This window comes from Fringilla coelebs (assembly GCF_963513975.1).
Source record: "Fringilla coelebs genome assembly, chromosome: 5".
NCBI classification, from domain to species: Eukaryota; Metazoa; Chordata; class Aves; order Passeriformes; family Fringillidae; genus Fringilla; species Fringilla coelebs.
The window spans coordinates 33,731,859-33,752,972 of record NC_140033.1 but is presented as its reverse complement, the minus strand read 5'-3'; the positions used below and the strand labels follow the sequence as shown (position 1 = coordinate 33,752,972).

The window sequence follows — 21,114 nt, the reverse complement described above, 5'->3', positions numbered from 1 at the left end:
TCATGACTATCTGTAAGTGTTCCAACGTTTTGCTCTTAAAGGTAAGAGTGTCAAAGATTTCAGGTTTTTTTCCAGTTCTTAACGATCTTCCTTAACTTCACTAAGATATGCTTCTGTAATCCACTAGTCTGAACATGAGGCATGCAGGCACCAGGTATTAAAATTAGGGTTACAGAAAAGGAGAAGGAACATAAAGTTTTGGGTATACTGGCAAGAACTGAATGGAGAAAAGGAACTCCTATCTGAGGGAGAGATTGCTTTGCTTAGAATCCTAGAATCTTTATGGTTGGAAAAGACATCTAAAATCAGCAAGTCCAGCTGTCCAACCATACTTGCTATCTGTAGGCTGCAAAGATTTTATATGAAGGGAACAAAAAAAGATGTGAGGACTAGAAGAGCACACTTCTTTGATCAAGAAAAACTATTTCTGTAAAATACTGTCATCTGTTTTTAACATAAGTGAGACACATTTAGATCTGTGAAGGCACTGCTGCAAAAGTGTTAGAACTTTGCATTGCAAGAACTACAAGGTTTGAGGACCAATGCATTTTTTATGGTCTGAACCAGGACCTTGCCAGATTTTTTGACTACTATCAGTCAGAGAATCACAACAGAGAAGGCTATAGGGACCTGCTATATACAGTTTTAAGGTGAAAACCTGGTTAGTCTTTGAAAACCTAAAAGGGAACAAGCTTGGAAAATTAGTGTGAGATAGTAAGATATCCACTTGTTTGTCACATCATTGCTATAAAGTACAGCAGCATCCAGGAGAGGTCAATGGCAGTCTTCTGAAGCTGTGTGTTTCAATTGGTCCAGCTGGCTCTTTAGAGACAAAATCTATTTTGACATCCTTCCTCTGTGCCAGGCTCTTTTAAGCTGCTCAAAAAAATTACTTGTACCTTGTTTTGCCAGGACTTTGAAAAAATAAAGGAGCACCCCTTGCAAACCTTGCAGTTAGAGAAGTGCAAAGCTGCAGAGCCCAGGTAGTAGCAACAGAGCTCAGTGTTCCTACAGAAACAAGTTCAGTAGCTGTACTTCCCAGTTTTAAGTACAGGAAGGCTTTGGAAAGAGGAAAAAAAAGTATCTTAGACTAAAAAGGTTTGGTTTCCTGTGGATTTAGTGTCATTATTGATCACAAGCTATGACTGAAGCTTTTCCCTATCTGGGGCAGTTAAGGTGCTGTTTCACATGTAGATCCTCTGCTGCCCAATACAAGCAGCTCACTGGTTTCCCCACTTTGGGAATCCTAGTGGTTTTTGTCCTCCACCACCCGCCAGTTGCTGACCTGGATTTCAGATACCATGAGGATCAGTAAGGATTAACAGATATATACATTTTTGAGGACATAAAGAAACACATGTAATGTGATGTCTTTATCAGGTTAAAAATACATTTTTCAATTTTCAAAATGATTTGTGATTATCTTTTGAGGCAAAGGAAGTTGGTAACACTGCTCATTTTATTAAAAAAAATTCTAAATACTATACTACATACTATTTATACTGTACTAAATATAGTATATTTACATATCATGAAATTATATCCAGAATAAAACCCCTTGTTTCCAGTGACTAAAGCTGTCAAATAAAAAAGGTGTGCTGCTATGTAGCTGTATTAGCATGCAGAAAGCAATGCTGCGTCCTCTGGGAGGTTTTAATCAAGCCTCTTGTAGTGATTGAGATGCAATACTCTAAAATGAGAAAAATTATTAACAAAATCAAAAATCTAAAGTGCCTTTCACACAAATATTCATCAGTGTATTCATCAGTATCTTATGTAATTACATAGTCAATAAATCAACATAGTGTGTAAGTGCTTCAGTCATGGTGTAAATATCTTAATGACTGAAACATCTTCACACATGAATAATTTATACCTGTATGATTCATTTTTCATATCCACACTTTACTTCAACATGAAAAACTAATTCTTCTCTGTCAGAGACTGTGTGCTTGATTATTGCCTTCTTTCTCTTCCTCGTGGTTCTTTTCCACCGTTGGACACACTCCATTTCTTCTCTTCTGGCTCCTCTAATGTAGTTATCTTATTTATTCATCCTGTCTGCCTTGGTTTGTGTTCCCAGTGCACTTCAACAGGCACCTGGGAAATAACACTCAGGCATAAGCTGCTTGTGCTTATGCGGTTTCCCAAGTAACTGGAAAAAGGACCAGCATCTTGAAAGATTTATGCATTCTCAACTGATATTTGCATTCAGTTTCCTCTCCTCAAGGCAGCCATTGCAGAAAGAACTTGTGCAAGTTGGGCTTTGCCATTTGCTGGATCAATATGAGTTAAAACCTTTGTCAAGGTACTGATGACAAACATTGTTTGAGTCTTCTTCCCATATATTTGTAAATGTGAAACTTATGTGTAGCTCCAGAAACCACTGGAATGTTCAAGATGAAAATAATTGCTTCTTGGTGCAGGAATGGGAACAAGGAATACTTAAATTCTGCTCTGCTGCATATGCTTATTTGGCTGTTTGCAAGGCACTTCATGCCTGCTGCCTTACTTAGACCTTTAACCAAGTCATCTAAGACAGGAATTTCATTGTGATAAACACCTTCTTTAGTTAGTAAGAGAAAGACAGGTAAGTTAGTAACTTTAACTTTAGTTAGTAAGATAAAGTCTGCTGGAGGCAGTTCATCCAGCTTTAAAGCTTCTTAGTGCTTGAAGCTCCAGGCAGAAATGCTATAGGGTGGACTCTACTCTTTTAGCTCAGAATTTAAAGATCAGTTCAGGTTTGTGGAGCAGCTTATTTTGTAGTGCCTGTGAAGATTGAGCCTTTAAAAATTCAACCCTAGTTGTGTACAGAAATTTTTAACTCAGATTTAATAACCACTTTCAAAATTGCTGAATCTTGCCTTCAAAACCTCAGATTTCGAACTTGAAAAAAAAAAGAAAACCAGCAGGAATCTAAAAATTATTTCAAGTTGTGGAGGAAAAAGGTATTCTGTAATAATTAACTGACACTTTTCTGGTATTGTATGTTATTCCATCCAACCTTTTTTCCATTTCTATATGCAGTTTACCTACATTATACTCTAATGAGGAAGAGCACCTTCACTGAGTGTTCATCACCCTCTCATTCAATTTCTTGTATTATGATATAGATTATTAGTTTTGTATTCTAATACAGTTTTACTGTCTCTTCGGTGCCAGTATTACATTTTTTGACTGAGTGGAGTACCTTATATCTGTCCTCTCCTCCATACTTGGAAGCCCAGCTGTAGTTCTTTTACAGCTTCAATCTTAGTGTCTTCTGAGACACATCACAATTGAATGTTGTCTTTGTATCCTCACAGCTGGTTCCAGAATGTTGTGAATACCAATCTCTCCTGTATGCTGGCAGTACATTCGGTAACTTTGATCCACCATAAGTCTTTTTTCATTCAGTTTGTTCTTATTCTGATTGTAAACACCTCCAAAGGTCTCTGATAGCACTTTGTCTCAATCTTTTAATATCCTTAAAGAACATCTTCTCTTACTGCATCTTACTGCCCTGAGTTATTGATCAATGGGTGTTGGTTAGTAGGAGTTCTCAGCCAATCTCCAGAATGTACTTCATCCTGATCACTGCCTGCTTTGTTTTGGCATTTAGGAAGAAGCCTTCAGTCTTTTTGCTCTCTTGTGTCTAGCACTTGTTCTCTGGGGTAGTTTCTCACCACAGTCATTGATCATGACTGTTGCTTATTTTCCTGTTTTCTGTATTCAGCATTGATCATTTACTATCTATGTCCTGTCGTAAGGTGGTATTTTATCAAGTGGAAGGATGTAAAAAGAATCTTCTGAACCTCCTCTCATGTATTTTGCTTTAATTTCTATTACTTCTAGGTGTCATGCCTCCTGCACTTTCACCATTTTGTCCTTTCTTTTGTAAAGTAGAGCCTTTCTTTATCTTCTTCATTTGATTATTATAGCTGCTATCTACAGACCTTTGTCTTCTTTTCTGAAAATTAATTTTGCTTCCTTCTCTCACCTATTCACTTATTCTTTTTTTTTCAGATGATTTTTGACTTTTTAAATTAATTCTGTTTTTTCAGCATGTCTGTTTAAATTCCAGGTGATGTTTATCTTCAGTTGTTCAAAAGAATGATTCACTAACACATCCTGTTTCCCTCATCTGGTCCATCTCTGATGCACTGAAACTTTCAGACATCCCAGATTCACAAACTTCCTCTTGCTTTTATCATTTTCAACATCAAGAGCTGATTATTGACTCCTTAAATTATGTTATTCCAGTATTTCTTGAAGTGGCATGTTATCTGCTTAGAGAAAAAGAATAACCATGGAGATTTTATGTGGGGAAAGCATGAAAATGGCATAAATGCCACATTGGTATAATACTGATCTTTTGTTGTCTAATTTTAACAGATTCAGTAGCAACAGCTTCTGGGCCACTACTAGTTGAAGTTGCCAAAACTCCTGGTGCTGCTCTTGGGGTTGCACTAACTACCTCGATGTGCTGCAACAAACAGGTCATTGTCATAGACAAAATCAAATCTGCAAGTATTGCAGACAGGTGAGTGTGACAGAGGACTGATACTGCAGGTCCACACATCCATTTTACTTCTTTTTCTGTTTGGTCTGGTTTTAAAGGAACCCTTCCCTTTTTTGAGAAAATCGACTGAACCAGGTCCTCTCAAGGTTGCATGTCTTAAAATTAGCACTTTGTCAGATGGCTGTTCCAGACTGCTGAGTCCAAGGCTTCCATCTACTTTAGCTCATCCGTGTATTCGGTGACATAAGCCAGCCCCATGTCATACGTGACTGGCTGCTTGCACTGTGCAACACAGGAGTCTGGCTGTTAAATGTAACACTGTGGCAGAGATCAGGATTTTAAAAAAAAGAAACATAACCCACTGGAATTCTTGAAGTAAGCCCACCATATGGAACAGCTGTCAAGGGAAGTAAATTTTGAGGCTTTGCAACCTTGGAGTGTTCTTTTAGGATATATCACTCATTCTTGTGGCACAGTGAAATGGAACTCCTTATGTCTGGATTCTTCTACTGATATTTTAGAATACAAGCGAGGTATAAGGAAGACTGGCTTCTGTATTTATAAATTGTTTTGCTGTAATATTTCTGCTTCATTTAAATCTTCAAATAAAACCATTTAAACCATTAAAATTATAGCTAGATATTTTTCCCCAGTGGTCTGATCCTCTGCAACAGAGTTTTAGAATCTTTTCTGGGGTGTGTGTGTGTGTGTGTATGTGTGTGTTTATACATATATACAATATATTTCTATATTCATATCTCTATTTAAAATTTTTTTAAATGTTACGTTCCAGCAGCAAATTCCTCCTGCATGTCCCCAAGTCACCCTACCTCGTAACTCCTCTTTGGCAACGGTGCTTTTGGTAGCACCCACTTGTAGCAGTGAGTCTACAGCTCCTCTGTGGGCTTTTCCCTACAGTAGAAACTTTGAGAGTGACGGCCATTGATCCAGGGGTGTTCTCCAGTTCAATGGTGCAGGATGCTTTAATTTTCTCCCTCTGTTTTTTCCCATTTCGCAGGGGGTAACCAATTAAAGGAGCTGTCCACTTGACTGGTACGTCGGGATGCTGACTGCTGTGTTTGCATTTCTCAACTCATCCAGTAGCCAGTCTCTTGAGTGCAGCAAAATTTAGCAGATAGCCCCCTCCCCTCCCCACTCCTAGAGTCACCATGCTAGCCCTGGTTTCATTATTTGTTTGACTACTGCATAATTTCATCATCATTTACAGCTTTTGTACTAATAAATGTTTGAATTATAACTCAAAAAATGATGAACTGGGTGCTTGTGTGAGGGATATGTGACCAAGTTATTCGAGTCTCCTTAAGCTCTTCTCATTTTATCCTGCTGCCATTCACATATATTTTAGAGTCAGCTACCCCATTGCAGTTTGCAGTTCTGTGAGTGATGTCTTGGCATATACTGTATTAACGGAATTGTTTTTAAGGTTTGTACTAATAGAGTTAAAGTCTGACCAGTGACAGTGCCTACAAAACACAAATGTCTCTCGAAAAAAAAGAACATGTTCATAGTTGCCATGACCAGTTTGAAGGCAGAAAAACTCATTGTGCAAGCAAATAGCATACCTGATCATACCAAGTTTTTCCCCTTTTATGTAGATGTGGTGCATTACACGTAGGAGACCATATTCTTTCCATTGATGGCACCAGCATGGAGTACTGTACGCTGGCGGAAGCGACGCAGTTTTTGGCCAATGCAGCTGATAATGTCAAACTGGAGATCCTTCCCCACCACCAGACACGGCTAGCGCTGAAAGGCCCAGAGCACGGTAAGAGCATCTGTAGCACCAAATACCTTTCTCTTTCTTGTGCTTTGCCTGCCCATGCTGAATGGTCAAAGCTATCGCTGCAGTTGTGTCTGTAAATGTTGTTTCAGCTCCCCACGTTATGCTTCTGTAGCTTCTGAGCAGCTCTGTGTTTCTTGGTCTTAATCAACCCTCTGAGATTACTACGGCCAGAGAGGGAAACGTTTTGCTAAGAAATACCTCTACAAACTTGCAGATATACAGAAAGACACCCATTGGCTCTGCTGCTGCAGTTGTTGGGGGTGCTACGAGATACTTCAGTAAATTAATCTCTACATTGATTCTTAAATTTAGAGTGGGGAAGTAGTACCACAGCCAACTTATTTTCAGCATATTGATTTGATAGTTATGGTCAATTAATAACACCTGTTCTCCCCTAAAATATGTAAACCCTTCCCTTATTTTCTCTTGTTAATGGCATCATTATTTATTGCCATCATATTTTAAAGTGCTTGTGAGATTGCTTCACAGGTTCACTGTCAGTGCTTATGAAAAGTGTTTGGAAACAGTTTCCTAGATTGCAGACCTTTTCACTGTGATATTTATTTCATACCAATATGCTTGAATAGAATGGCTTTCCATTCTCAAATCAAATGTTTGTAAAATGTCTTAGTATTTGAAGATGGAGGCTGCCTGTCTTGTCTTCTAACTAATTGTGAGAAAGTGGCTAATTCACAGTAATCCTTAAATTCAGTCTAAAATAGCACATGTTGATAGACATCAAAACAGTAACAAGGGTTATCAACTACACAGAGAATAGGTACATGTGTTGCAGCATGAACCAGTGGCTTAATTTTTCTGAGCCTGTGGTACTGTGCTTCTGCCTCCTCTAGACCAAGACAGGATTTCTGAGGTCTCAAAATGTCAGTGATGGTAAATGTTCTGGACATCCATGCAACATCCAGGTTTTCTTTTGATAATAAGCAGTGTTCTAGACAGTTTCTCAGAGTAGGGAATACTGAACTAGTGACAGAGGAGACACTTGTTTCTCCTAGACCAGGGTGAACAAAATAACCTTTGCAATTACATGTTCTCCCTGTACTCAGCTCTTTCCCTTTTCTACTTAATCCACTTAGAGCCACAAGGAGCAGAGTGATACTGCACAAGCAGAATGAGTTGGAGCCCAAATTTGCAATGTACTTCCATTCCTTTCAGTTATGACAGTACATTGCAAACAAATGTTTCTTCTTTTTTTGAAGCAAAGTTGTCATGCAAATTATTTCTGGATGGTTAAAGAATTTTGAAGACTGGTTTTTTTGGGAAGACAAATGCTGAGGCATTTGTGTAGATGATTGTATTACTTGAAGCAGTTGGTTTGTTAATCAACATTTATAACAGACTGATGCTGTTAATGTTCTAGTAACCAGTGTAGATGCTTGGAAAAAGCAATGCTCTTGCTGTGCCAGAGTTAAGAACTGTCTGTTACACAACCATATCGAGTTGATCAGCAAAAGATGATCTATAAGAGCATCTTTTGGGGGAAGGTATCCCTAAAGTAATAAAGTTGCTTTCTTCAGTAAGGCAGAATAGCTAGGATGTTTACAGACCATTCCAGTCCCTTGCCAAGTGGTGCTACCACAATATCATGACCAATTCAAGGTGTAACAAGCTTTATGGAAGCAAGTTCCCTCTTAGAAACAACCTTTTATCAGGTGTGGTATGACCTAGAGGCTGCAGAGAGTGAAAATCTCCCTTGCTATGTCTGGAATAAGCTGAGTCATTAGGGCTGTACCTGCTGAGCTCAGTTACTGGTCTTGTGGGAATATGTTAGGAATTTAAAACAGGCAGGAAAGTCAGTATATAAAATAAACTGAAATTTTAGCCCTAAAATAAAGTGAAGAGCTCTATAAAATACAGGATTCTTTTTCTTTTTTTTTTTTCCTTTATAGTGTGCTGCTGACATTCATTTCTCTTGCTGCCCCATTAGTTTTATGTTTACTATACACAGCCCTGTACTGGAAAAGCTGAAATTACCACTAAATTACTAAGGTTACACCCAAAAGGATTTTCTTTTACAGAACTTTTGTTGAATTGGGACTATCCTTCTACAAGCTGAGCAAACTGAATTTGTGTACTTTCCCACATTGTAGGACATTTTTATCTCTAGTCTCGGCATGAAAATAAAACATTAAGAAAAAAATCTCAAGGACTGCCAGATAATTTCCTGCTGGAAGCAGTCTTTTTAATTAAACAAGGCTCACAGCAGCTTGAAAATAATGAAAATCCACCTGGCCATATTGTTCTTATCAGATTTTAATTTTTTCACTGTAGTTAAACTTAAGAAATCTCGCTGTCTGTGCACGTAATTGAAGAGACGATTTCATCTGAGAAGACATGCTGAGTCTCTAAGACACATAAGGCCATATCAGGCTGCTGCTGGTGTTTCCAGGACTTTTCTGGCTAACGTGAGATTTTCCAGAGTCCCTGAGGTGGTGGTTCCAGTGGCTGAGGAACCCAAGGGGCACAGACCCAGCCTTGTGCTGACATTGCACCCCTACCTTACTTTTGATATCTGATATTGGGGTGTCGGGGCAAAAAAAGAATTCTTTTGATTCAGCTACATGCCAGGGCACAGTGTTCTCATGGAGGGATGGAACTCCAGGGCAATCTGACTGAAGACACAGGGCCAGGTCAGGCAGCTCCAGTCCCTGCAGGGTCTCCACCACTCCACCAGGCTGCAGGGACACGGTGAGCCCCTGTGCTCCCCTTTCCCTGTCCCTTCCCTGGTGTGCACTCCCTAGATCCACCCTGTGGAGATAGGCATCGCTCTTGGGTCAGAAGGGGTAGTACAGTCAGGCAATTAGCACATCAGTGCTCATGTAATGCAAAGTGAAACCAAAGGACAGCTTTCCTTCTGCCAGAGCACGGGGCTTGCTCTAGTGGCTGCCCTTCCGCCCCCCCCCCCCCCCCCCCCAATTTTGTTTCATGGAATAAGAATGCTCAAGGTTTTGGGCTCCTGTTAAAGGCCAGCATGGGGTCAGACACATCTGCAGCCATTTTAGGTACAGCAGGTAGCAGAGGGACACAGGTAATACAGCTCATGGGACAAAGACAGCAAACTGTTTTATAGAAACAGATTTAGAAACAGGTTTAGATTAGATATTAGGAAGAAATTCTTCACTGTGAGGGTGGTGAAGCACTGGACAGGTTACCCAGAGAAGCTGGGACAGGTTACCCAGTGGCAGCCTCATCCCTGGAGTGTTGAAGGCCAGGTTGGAAGGGGCCCTGAGCCCCCTGGTCTAGTGAAAGGTGTCCCTTTCCATGGTAGCAGGGTTCCAACAAGATGGTCTTTAAGGTCCTTCCAAACCCAAACTGTTCCGTGGTTCTGTAGTATGGTGAATCCCTTGGTGTTTTAAGGCAAAAAATTCAGTGAATACTTTCCAGTTTGAACTGTGCCTTTATGGTTCAGCAAGGACACAGACATGCTGAATTTAATGATGAACATACTGTATTTAATCAAGGGAGAAGTCAATCCCTTTCCTTTAAGATTTGACAACTGAAATGGTTCCCATTCTCTTAGTAAATACCAGCCTTCACTTTCAGCACATAGAACCCGCAATTAAATAATTAAATACAGTCTCAAATTTTATCCAGTGAAGGATCATTTTAAAGTTTTGAAGATCAAGTTTAAAAAAAAACAACACAAAAACCACAAAACAAAAATACAAAATTGCAAATCCAGCTAATCAATAAGACCTCTTTTCTTTATCAACCAAGTTTTAGGATACAGTTTTCCTGCTGCTGGCATTGGGAAGTCATTTACTGCACAGAATAGCATAATGCCAGAAATAGATTGTGGCAAAATTAAAATGTCAATACAGTAAATTGAAATGGCAGGGAAGCATCTCCATTCTAGGCAGTGCCGTGTAAAGTTTCTGGTTGGTCTTTTTAAAATAGATTAATGCAAGGAGAGAGTTATTAACCTTCAGTTAGTGGTCATATGTAGTGTCTTAGTATTTTCTAAGAAAGTTTGCAATCTTAGCCCCTAAGCCAGAAGGAGATGAGAAATTGATTCAGTAATCATAATTTTTGAAACAAATGTTTAAAAAAAAAAAAACACACTCAATATCAGAAGCACTTTTTCTGAGAAAAAAATACTATTTCTGCTCCTCAAGTTAGAACCCCCTGATAAGAAGACAAGACCAGGTTTTTTATTATTTTATTTTATTTATTTTATTTTATTTTCAGTTTGTTTTCTTTCTTTCACTTCTGGTTTATAGTTTTTTGTTTTGTTTTGTTTGTGCAATTCAGTTACTTTTACCTCTTCTCTGGTCCTTTTGTTTTCTGATTTTCCATCATCCCTTCATGCGGGCAGTGAAGGTTGAAAGAAGCAACAGGCAACTTACCTGGGATTCGTGTGCCAACAGCCAGAGCAGCCTCCTCACCTACCACCATTATAACACCTACCACCCTGACCATTGCAGGATGCCAGCCTTGAAATTCCAGAAAGCACCTCCTCAAAAAAGCCTTCGTAATGTTCCACTCCTTTCCCTGCTGACATACTCACTTCTCCTCCTCTTCTTCTTCCTCCTCCTCTCTCTTCTTCCTCCTCCCTCCCTCCCTTCTTCTTTCACTCATACTTTTCCCATTTCAGGCTCTAAAACCTTTTTAGTTTTACGGATGCTGCGCTATTTCATAGCCATGCCAAGGTTATTTCTGACATTTTGCACCTTTTTTTCTCTGTAACAAAGCAGCCTTTGTAGACAGGAAAAGGCTTGAAAATTCTGAATGAATCAGCTCTTCTTCTATGTATGAGTAGACCGTTGAATTGGAAAAGTGTATATAAAGCATGATTTTTGAATGCAAAACATTGCTTGCAAATCTTTGTCAGAAATTACCTACTACAAAAAGGCATTTCTAAAATCAGTGTATCTAGATATATTGATTTGCATTAGTTTGGAGATATGTGTCGAAAAGTTTATTTTCAGATGGTTTTCTTAAAGTTGTATACTATGAATATATCTTTTGTATCTACATTGTCTTTGTTAGCTTCCAGCAAGTGTTGTCATGAAATGCTGGCTTTACTTTTTCCTAGGGTCACCTGTGTGGTTTAATGTCTTTGTTATTGGAAATGCACAAAGCATTCCTGTGCATCATACACAGCCTATCCATAAAATGTTTGATTCATTGATGAGTAACAGGCATGTGCTGCGCTCTTCTGTGAAGCCTGAGTGCTGTATGCCAAGTGTTTGATTTCTTACAGCAGCTCTGGTGTCTTCATCCTTCTCTCCTACCTCCATGAGTGCATACAGCCTGAGTTCCCTGAACATGGGGACCTTACCTCGCAGCCTCTACTCCACCAGCCCACGTGGGACAATGATGAGGCGGAGGATGAAAAAGAAGGACTTCAAAAGCTCCTGTAGGTGGTAACTGCAATCGCTCAAAAATGTGCAGTGAATGAATGGGTGGAGGAGGGGGAAGATGCAGAAAAAACGTTGCACAGTACCTTAATTAATACACATATATTCTAGACAGAAGAGAGAGTTTCTGGTAGATGTAGGAAACATATGGGTAAAAATATTTGTCCAATGCTAAAATGAGATGAGGAGATGCTATGCAGCATAACTATCTCATCTGAAATTTATAAAGGAATGTTTTCTTCAAACACTGCTGGAAGAGTTTGTTATACCATTACTGAAGTGATTTTAAAATTCCTTTTTTATCTTCCAATGTCCATTAGGGAATAGAATTCATAGCTGAATAGTCAAAAATAGATCACTGGTAAGCTTAACCAGGTGTCACATTAGGGAAGGCAGAGCTTACCATGGCACCTGCTAGGTAGTTCTAATGTTTGCATCTACACCATGACCTGTACAGTTATTTTGGTGAGGGAGAGCAAGTTACAGTGGAGACTAAATAGCCTCATTTGACCACTCTCTGGGACTCAAAGCATGGATTGTCTATGAGTCAGTCATTTCCCAAGCCAGAACAGATCTATTCAGGCTGTTCCATTTTGCATATTGCTAAGCATTCACTGGGCTGGAAAGAGTGTGGCTGTGTCAGTGCATTTTTTCCCAGACTCCATGAGAGTGCTGCCTCTCTTTTGGCTTGTCCATCTTTGTGCAATCCACAGCAGCTCAGTTCCTCCAGAGCAGAGAGATGAGAACTGCTCTGTAAATCATTTGCTCTAGATAACAATGCTCAGAAGCCCGCTCTGAAAGAACTGAGCTGCTGCGCATTGCAGCACTACTGCTGTGTTTTAAAGATTCCCCATGGTCATAGTAAAACCAGAGCAAACCAGCAGCTTCCAAGGCCAATCACTACAGAATTGTGAGAATACATTAGAGAGGAACTGAGGTTTTGCTTTCTTGCAGTTTTTGTTGCTTGCTTGTTCTTATTTCTTCTGTAAAGCACATATTTTTGCATAACATTTGCCTGTAAGTGCATTTTTTGTTTTTAATCCAATCAGCCATTTTTCACAGCTCATCTATTGACATGTTAGCTTCTAATGCATTCTTTTGGGTCGTGGGGGAGTACTGTGTCTGTCATGCTGTGGTATCAGTAGAGGCCCACCTCTTACATGTTCTCCTCTGCACATGAGAAACAGTAGTAGTGTTACACCAGTAGTAATTGATTTGAATAGTCAAATCAGTGCAAAGAATTGTTCATAAATTGTGCTACGTTTTAGCTGTTCAACAAAGGATGAAATCCTCAAAGCTAATCCTGTTATGGATCTTGGACACAGCTGTAACTTGCGTTGTTAAATTATTCAGATATTTTTCCTTCAAAGAAGCCTTGTCTGTGTTATCATTAAAGACTCAAATCAAGGCCAGTGATGTGGCATTTAAGTGGAACAGTCACATAAGTACTGCAGCCCACCTAAAAGATTTTTCAAGTCAGAAGGCCCTGGGGATGACAAGCTGCTATGAGTAAACAAATCTCTAGATAGGAGAAGTTAGGACAAGGCTTAGTTGTGCAGTAGTTGATTACCCATTCACATTGTGAGGTCTTGATATAGAGCATTATAAAATACTTGAAACTGGCCCCATCACTGAGTGGTCAGTGCCTCATTACAACCTGTGACTACATCAACAGCCCTGAACTGGGACTGCCTTTGGAGGAATTGGCTGGCCAATTCCTTGTTTGCTCTTCTTGTGAGTTTGCTTATCAGCCCATGCAGAGTTCCTTACTCTGTTAGTAGACTTGTACCCATACTTGTGACAGCAGAAACAGTCAACTTAAGAGACCCACACTGCTCTGAATGTCCTGCAATGGACCAGGATAGAGAATGTCCAGTCCTGTAGCTTTCCACTATCCATCAACAAGACTTGGAAAACCTCTCCCTTTGTGGGAGACTCATGAGAACCAGGTAGATTGACTGCTGTGCTTTCATGGAAAAGGAGTAGCACAGTCTTTAATTTTAGTGGGATTTTTTTTTAATCCAGTTGGATCTTTTGAGAGTTTTATTAAGGTAAATTTTAATAAATCTTTCAGAATGTTACTTGGGAATAAAAATACATAGGTTGCTATAAAGTTTACATTGCCAATTATTTAAGAATATTTGCACAACATGATGTGATCATGGCATAATTCATGAAGATGAAGTGTGATGGCACAAGGGGTTAAAGACTTATGTGGTTATGGTTTAACAATCATTGCATTAGTTATGCAGATCTTTCTAAATATGTGGCTGTAAAAATTGAGGGCATGCCCTGCTGCCACAAGCTCTTTCTTTTGCCACTTGTTTTCAGCTTTTATTCTTCCTCTGCTTTTGTTTGTTTGTTTGTTTAAGATGTGGGATTCATTGTGGAAGCACTTAGATTATTATCCTGAAGTATTTTGTAACAGGTCCCTATTAGTGGTTGGAAATGACATAATTATGCCAAGTTACTTTACCAGGATTGCATATGTGGTAGAAGTTCGAGAGTGTTTTAGACATGCACAGGTGCTCTTTTCTCAACAGCTATCAGGAGGAATTGCAAACATTTTTAAATTTCTTGTGGGTCAGAGTGGGAGACTGGAGGCATAATAATCCACAGATGCACCTTGAAGCACATCTTGTTCTACTTCTTGTATAACTGCAGGCATAAAAGTAACAAGTACATAATCTTCAAATTCACGATTATTTACATAACTGCAGAGCATATAGTAAACCAGCCCCCAGGAATTTGCTTAGAGTTGGATGAGAACTACACAAATATGCTGGAATGTACCCCTAGCAATAGCAACCAGTGTTCACTGGAAATACAAACACAGCCATGTCCCCTTTTAAAATCAACAGTGCTGTTTCCTGTCCTGTAAAAATTCTAATCCATCAAGGAGCCAAAAAATGTCCCTGTTTCATGCTACAGATACTGTTGAGTTACAAACCCCAACGTGCTCTAAGTCATGCGTTTGGGTACCTGTGACATTTTATATTTTGGGTACATTGTGGCATTTAGAGTTTTAGGAGATAGCTATTGTTACAGGATTAGGAAAGGATAATTTTAATCTCTGAGGGGTTTTTTTTTGTTCCTGTTTCTCTTTGCTTTTCTTTTGGAGTGGAAGGAGTTCCTAATTGTCATACTTAAAGTGTCGACATTATCAAAATGTTTATTGGAGTGAGTTTTAAATCCCACAGATAGTGACTTAATTTCCCAATGTGAATTAAAACTTTTGCTGTCCTGAAAGTTGAAATAAACTTTATGAGATATTTAGGTTCTTGGTAGGACATTACAAAAAGAGTAATAACGTTACAGAGTCAACTAGATACCTGCTGCATGGAGGGAATAGAGACATAAGCAATGGGAAATAGAGATGAAGTTAACAAGTAATTGTTATATGGCCTTTAAGAAAGGGAACATTGAACTTTCCTTTGCCCTAAATTAATATGTTTCTAGAAGGTGTCTTAGGTATTATATTAATTTATTTGGTTTTGTTATATTTTAGCCTTTGCAGCAATGAGGGCTGAATAAACCTATTTCTCAGATGCAGTAAATGCTAAAGCTGATGGAAGTTTCTAAGAACAGATTTTTAGTATTTGCATTTGTGTATAAGCATATCTTATTGAGTGCAGATTAAAGAAAGAGTAAGAAGGAAGCTATTGAGTATCTGAAATGATGCACAATTCTTAGAAAGAAGACTTAAAACAAGATATAAGGAAAAATTCACAGTTATTTGGAAGAGACAGTTTAGGGTGGGAAGGAACTTGCTGGGAGAAAACAGAAACTTGTGAGCTTTTGGCAAGTGAAAATTTTGCAAAGAACTGTCATTGCCAACTGTGCCACATCAGTCAGATTTATACCAACTGATATAGAGCAAAAGTCTAATGGTTGCAGCCCCATAGTGTGGGAAAATACTTATATAAACTCTGACATCTTTTTACAGTTGTGCAAATATTATCTATAATGTCAAAATTGTTTTTTCCCGCATCTAAGGGAAAAAAAAATGCACAGGTAAACTATTCCTCAAATAAACTATGAAATTTTACCTAATTCTTAGCAGATGTGTATGACATGAAAGGCAATAGTTTGTAACCGGGGGAATTCAAACCATAATACGGTAGATGTTCAGACAGAGGTCAGGGAGGCAAAGGTGCAGTCCCTCCTTTCACAGGTAATTGTATTGAATCTCAGTGCTGTTTTTGTCTTGATCTGTACTGCAGCCTTTTAGAAAAAGTGTGAGTAAAGCAGGGGAACAGAAGTAGCTGCCTGAGTTCCTCATAGAAGGGTCCCCCAGTGGCTTTGAGAGACCCCGCAGAAACTTTTTTTCTCACAATCCCTTGAGATACACTGGTTGCCAAAAGAGGGTGGTTTGTTCAGCTTCCTTACGTTACCCAGTTAGCCTGACAAATTGCTGACTTACGGTAAGCACGTTCAAGAAGGCATCCTTACTTCTTGCGAGCAAGCCTGATCCTTGTGCTTTGTTGCTAACAAGAATGAATTGCTGTGAGATGTTCAAAAGAGGAGTGGGAATAACAGCTGGGTTTGTGCCTCCAATTGCCTTAGTTCCTGTTGAAGTTCTGCTTATCCATGCCTCCAACCTAATGCAAACAGAATTCAAGGATGTCCTGAGATTTTATAGAGTGGGGATATCAAACACATTTATTTTACTCAGAACAAGAGCTATCTTTTTGCATTCCAGCATACAACCAGATGTTTTCTATTACCTTATATGCCATAACTGTTTATACTGTTTATACATAATAAATTTATACACTTTTGCCTAAATTGACTTTTAAAGAGACATTTCATTGACTAGATTTATTGTAAAGAACAATTTTCTCAAAAAGCAATGGAGCTTCTGCTATGTATGAATGTCTTTCCTCCTGGTCTGCTCTGTTTTATAGTGTCTTTAGCCTCTAGCACTGTTGGTTTGGCTGGGCAGGTCGTCCACACAGAAACCACAGAAGTGGTGCTGACAGCTGACCCCGTAGTGGGGTTTGGGATACAGCTCCAGGGTAGTGTGTTTGCCACTGAGACCTTGTCCTCTCCACCTCTCATTTCCTACATCGAGGCCGACAGTCCGGCGGAAAGGTGAGGCTCCTTCCCTGACTGCAGAACGCGTTCGGTGAGCGCTCCTCGGTGCTTTGGGCTTCCTGCTTTCTTTCAGGCTGTACAAATTGCAGGGCCTTGCTCAGTGGAGTGGGGCAAGTAATGCACTTTCTGTCCTGACAGTGGTGCTTCCTGCACTTGATCAGCTATAAAAGAATGACAAGCACCAGTGTTCTGACCATACCGTACAGAATCCTCCAAAAGGAGACTGGAAGCTATATTTATGCAAAACAAAACAAAAAAAATCAGAAAAATCAGTGAAGTTAAAATAGTGATAATTGAGTGTGCCACCAGGAAAGCTGGATACCACTCTGCTCAGTTTTGGTACAGAATTTTGACTTACTAATTATTTCAATTACATTTTTATGCTTATATATGTATTTAGTCATGTCATGAGAATGACAGCAGCTGCACAGACAAGCACCAGCTGCCCTTTCACCTGCAGTCCAGGGTGAGAGGCACAGATGATGTCCACGGGTGGGGTGGAAGCATGAAGAACCCTCTTGCTGGGTCCCTGCACCTGGAGGGCATGACCCCTACTGGGAGTGCTCGATAGTGTCGTGGTGCAAAGGGGCAGCAGCTTCTGTGTCTAGGTAGCTTGTTGAGCTGCTATGCCATAATTGTCCTTCAAGGTCTGGTTGAAGGTGTTCAATCAGCTGGGTTATATCAGAAACTGCGTGGCCAGCCAAACCAGGGCAGTGATCATGTCCCTGTGCTTGGCACTGGTGAGGCCACACCTCAGGTGCTGTGTTTAGTTCTGACCTCCTCTTTATATGAAGGACATGGAGGTGCTGGAGTGTGCCCAGAGAAAGGCAATGGAGCCGGTGAAGGGGAGGAGGAACTCTAACAAGGAGCAGCTGAGGGAGCTGGGGGTATTTAATCTGGAGGAAAGGAGAACCTTATAGCTCCCCACAACTATCTGAAAACAGGGTGTAGCCAGGTGGGGATTGGTCTCTTCTCTCAGATAACACACAACGGGACAGGAGGAAATGGCCTCAAGTTGTGCTAGGGGAGGTTTAGATTGAATATTAGGAAACATTTCTTCAGTGAAAAAGGTAGTCAAGGACTGGAATAGACTGCCCAGGGAAGAAGTTCAGACTCAATTCCTGGTGGTATTTAAAAGACATGTAAATATGGCAAATCCACATGGAAAGGGTGGACTTGTCAGTGCTGGGTTAATGGCAGGGCTCAGTGAACTCAAAGCCTTTTCCCAACCTAAATGATTCTGTGACTCTCTGATACTGCTGGTTCTGGTAACATGCACATCTGATGGTTGTTTTGTATCGTTTTGTACCAAGGTGTGGGGTGCTGCAAATAGGAGACAGAATAGTGTCAATAAATGGTATCCCTACAGAAGACAGCACATTTGATGAGGCCAATCAACTGCTCAGAGACTCCTCTATCACCAACAAGGTCACTTTGGAAATAGAATTTGATGTTGCAGGTATGAATGTCCTGTTATTGTGTCTTGCAAGAAAATGAAGGAATAAATCCCAAGTACATTGCAACTGTTAGGAATCTGAGGTAGAGGTTTTCTTCTCACATCTACACCATTCAGTTTTCAAGTGACTTATTTGAAACGTGGTTTCTTGTACAGCTTTCTCATTTCACACAGCCCTGCAGTCTGCTTCTGAAAGCAAATAGAAATGGCAGGTCCTGTAGTAAGATCTGGTGACTGTCTCTCTTCTGAGTTATTTCCAGACATTTTTCTGGCCTGAGATGTTCTGCTAAACAGAGACAAATCCTCTACAGGCCAAATAATGAAATGTTTCACAAGACAGAAAAGTATTAAAAAGGGTGGATTAAATAAAAAAACTCTTGAGGTGTTTCACTTACAGTATCTCTAAATAAAATATTAGAAAATTACTTAATAAAGGCCAGAAGAATCATTGATAATTTTTCTGGTGAGTATTATTACTAATGGCATTCCTTTATTCTGTAATGTGTTTAAGCATACAGAATATAGCTATGAAATCACAAACTGTATATATCAAGTACACATTATGTGTGTGCACCCCTGGATTCGTTTTCTTCCCACTAGATGTTAAACCCTTAGTGGAGAGTTACCTTAGTGGACAGTTAAAAATAAGTGTTAGTCCTGCAGCAGCAAAGGCCAGAAATCCTTACGACTCCATCTCCCGTCATTTTAATTAAAAGCTGTCTGCCCGCTGTAAAATTTCCCCGTGTGCTCACAGAACTTGCATATGAGCTAAAAACCTGCAGTCTCAGCTGGCTGCTGGCCCATGCAATCTCCACAAATTCAGTTAAACCTTAAAAAAAATTGAGTAACCGTGAAATTACCAGTAGAGTTATAAATCATACCTCCTTCATTTTAGCATGCATGTTTCATCCCTGCCTTGGGACTCTGATGTGATTTCATCAACTTACATGCATAGTTCCATGCTCGTGGAATTGCTGTGCCTTATAAATTATCTAACATTTTAAATATTTTTTTATAGAATCAGTTATACCAAGCAGTGGAACATTTCATGTGAAACTACCAAAGAAGCATAATGTGGAACTTGGCATCACCATAAGTTGTAAGTACAAGGGCTTATTTTTCAGACCACGTTTATGGGATAATCTGCAGATAGTAGATCTTGTAGCTACGGACTAGCATTTCTTTTGGTATAAACTTATTTTTCCTTGTTCTAACTTCTTTTCCTGCTTTTTCTCTTTTGAAATACTGTTCTGTAACATACTCCCCTTCCAGTAGTTAACAAAGCCAGAAGTTTGCCAAATCTAATGTTTGACTTACTCCTTCACATGCATAGTACATATTTAACTCCTAATAAAGTTTTTATATATATATATATATATATATATATATATATATATATATAAAATTTATTAAAATATATATATATCAGCAGAATTAGGTCCATGCAAAAGTATTTCCATAGCTGGGAAGTTTATAGCAGAGTCTGTCATGGTCCCTCACAAGCTCCTGAACAGAACCCCACTGAAGGGTCTCACAGACATGAGGATCCACATACCTGGGGTTATTTTCTGCTTCAGAACCCAGGTACATTCTCAGTCTCTAGAACTTTTGGGCAGACCTGAATGTGCAGCTCAAAATCCCCTTTCACTGGGGATTGTGGAGATTGCTGGAGAAAGTCACAAGAGCCTGCATCAGACTGTTTGTCAAGAAGCATTTGTTGCTGTGGTTTGAAATTAAAAGTGTTCCAATACTTATTTTGTGAGGAGACAGTAAAACAATGTGTTAGAACTGGATTTTGACCAGGTGAACTCCGGCATACTGAATTCAGCTCTTGAGGGAAGGAAAAACAATCCATATCAAAGTTAATGGGCTTGACCCTGCAGAATCTGGTGTCATCAGAATTAACATTCTTTTATGGCTGTGCCCTTTCTTAGGCTATTAGTCTTCCTTTGGAGTTTTTCATGTGTCTTGGGGGAAGATTGTGCTTTGTCTTGTATTCTCAAAGCATTTACCAACACAGTGGAATATGGTTAATCAAAAGTACAGCAGGAATCTCAGTGCTGAGGATTACATCTCAGGAACAAGCCAGGGACACTGCAGGCCTGTTTGTTTGTGTTGCACACTTGAATGAGTAACTGTTAGACCCTGTAAGATGTGATGTGATATTTGAAGCAAAATCGTAGGTCTGCATGTATCTGTGCAAATGAAAATATTGAGAAATGAGAAAACCTGGAGCGAGGCTATTCTATTTAAGTGTTATTCTTAAGATTGATAAAGGTTTGTAAGGTTATTGAAAAGAATATGATCTTACTAGTAATTTGATTTGTGTTGGGTTTTTTTGGAATGCAGGCATCTGCTTTTTTTGGTCTGTAGGAATAAACTTTTAATGGAAAGCTAATGTTCTTGGAATTTAGTTTTTAGCATTCCTCTTCCAAACTTAGCATGCCTTACTGATCTGGAATTTAATTAAAAAAAAAATTAGTGCTTTACAAAATTAGCGCTTGATATAATCAGAATAACATGTGGTTGGTCTTAGCTCTATGCTCTTGTGAATATACTGCAGTATCTTTAATATTTAAATGTAATTATCTCTTATATATAATAATCTCATTAATAGTATTTAATTCCTATAAAATTTATCTAGGATAAATTATTTACATGGTTTTAAAGGGTTTATATTAATAACTGGTAGAAGTCTTGAATTGCTGTATGTCATGCTTGCTTTTTAGTGTTGTGCTCTGTTTTACCTAATTAACTGCTAGATAAGGCGGGATGATTTGAAGAATATAAGCATTTTATATTCATTTTGTCAAATTTCTGTCAGGACACTTTAGCACATTAGCATGCCATTGATTACTGATATTTTCAGAAATCTGTA

At 39.2% G+C, this 21,114-nt stretch overlaps 1 protein-coding gene across 11 annotated transcripts in view; it reads left to right on the top strand.

Annotated features, from left to right (window-relative positions):
* The window catches only part of GRIP1 (glutamate receptor interacting protein 1), a gene marked incomplete at its 5' end in the record, with an annotated part of 305,864 nt that overhangs the window by 254,019 nt on the left and 30,731 nt on the right, over positions 1-21,114 (top strand). For 5 of the 11 annotated variants that reach the window (XM_084205369.1, XM_084205367.1, XM_084205365.1 and 2 more), the window contains 6 exons: positions 4,375-4,522; positions 6,118-6,287; positions 11,527-11,682; positions 16,591-16,777; positions 18,094-18,239; positions 19,255-19,335. In XM_084205369.1, the coding sequence (XP_084061495.1) occupies positions 4,375-4,522; positions 6,118-6,287; positions 11,527-11,682; positions 16,591-16,777; positions 18,094-18,239; positions 19,255-19,335 (888 nt within the window). Of the gene's footprint in view, positions 1-4,374; positions 4,523-6,117; positions 6,288-10,638; positions 10,795-11,526; positions 11,683-16,590; positions 16,778-18,093; positions 18,240-19,254; positions 19,336-21,114 lie in introns of all 11 variants that reach the window. The other 6 variants (XM_084205359.1, XM_084205364.1, XM_084205362.1 and 3 more) reach the window with 2 other exon arrangements.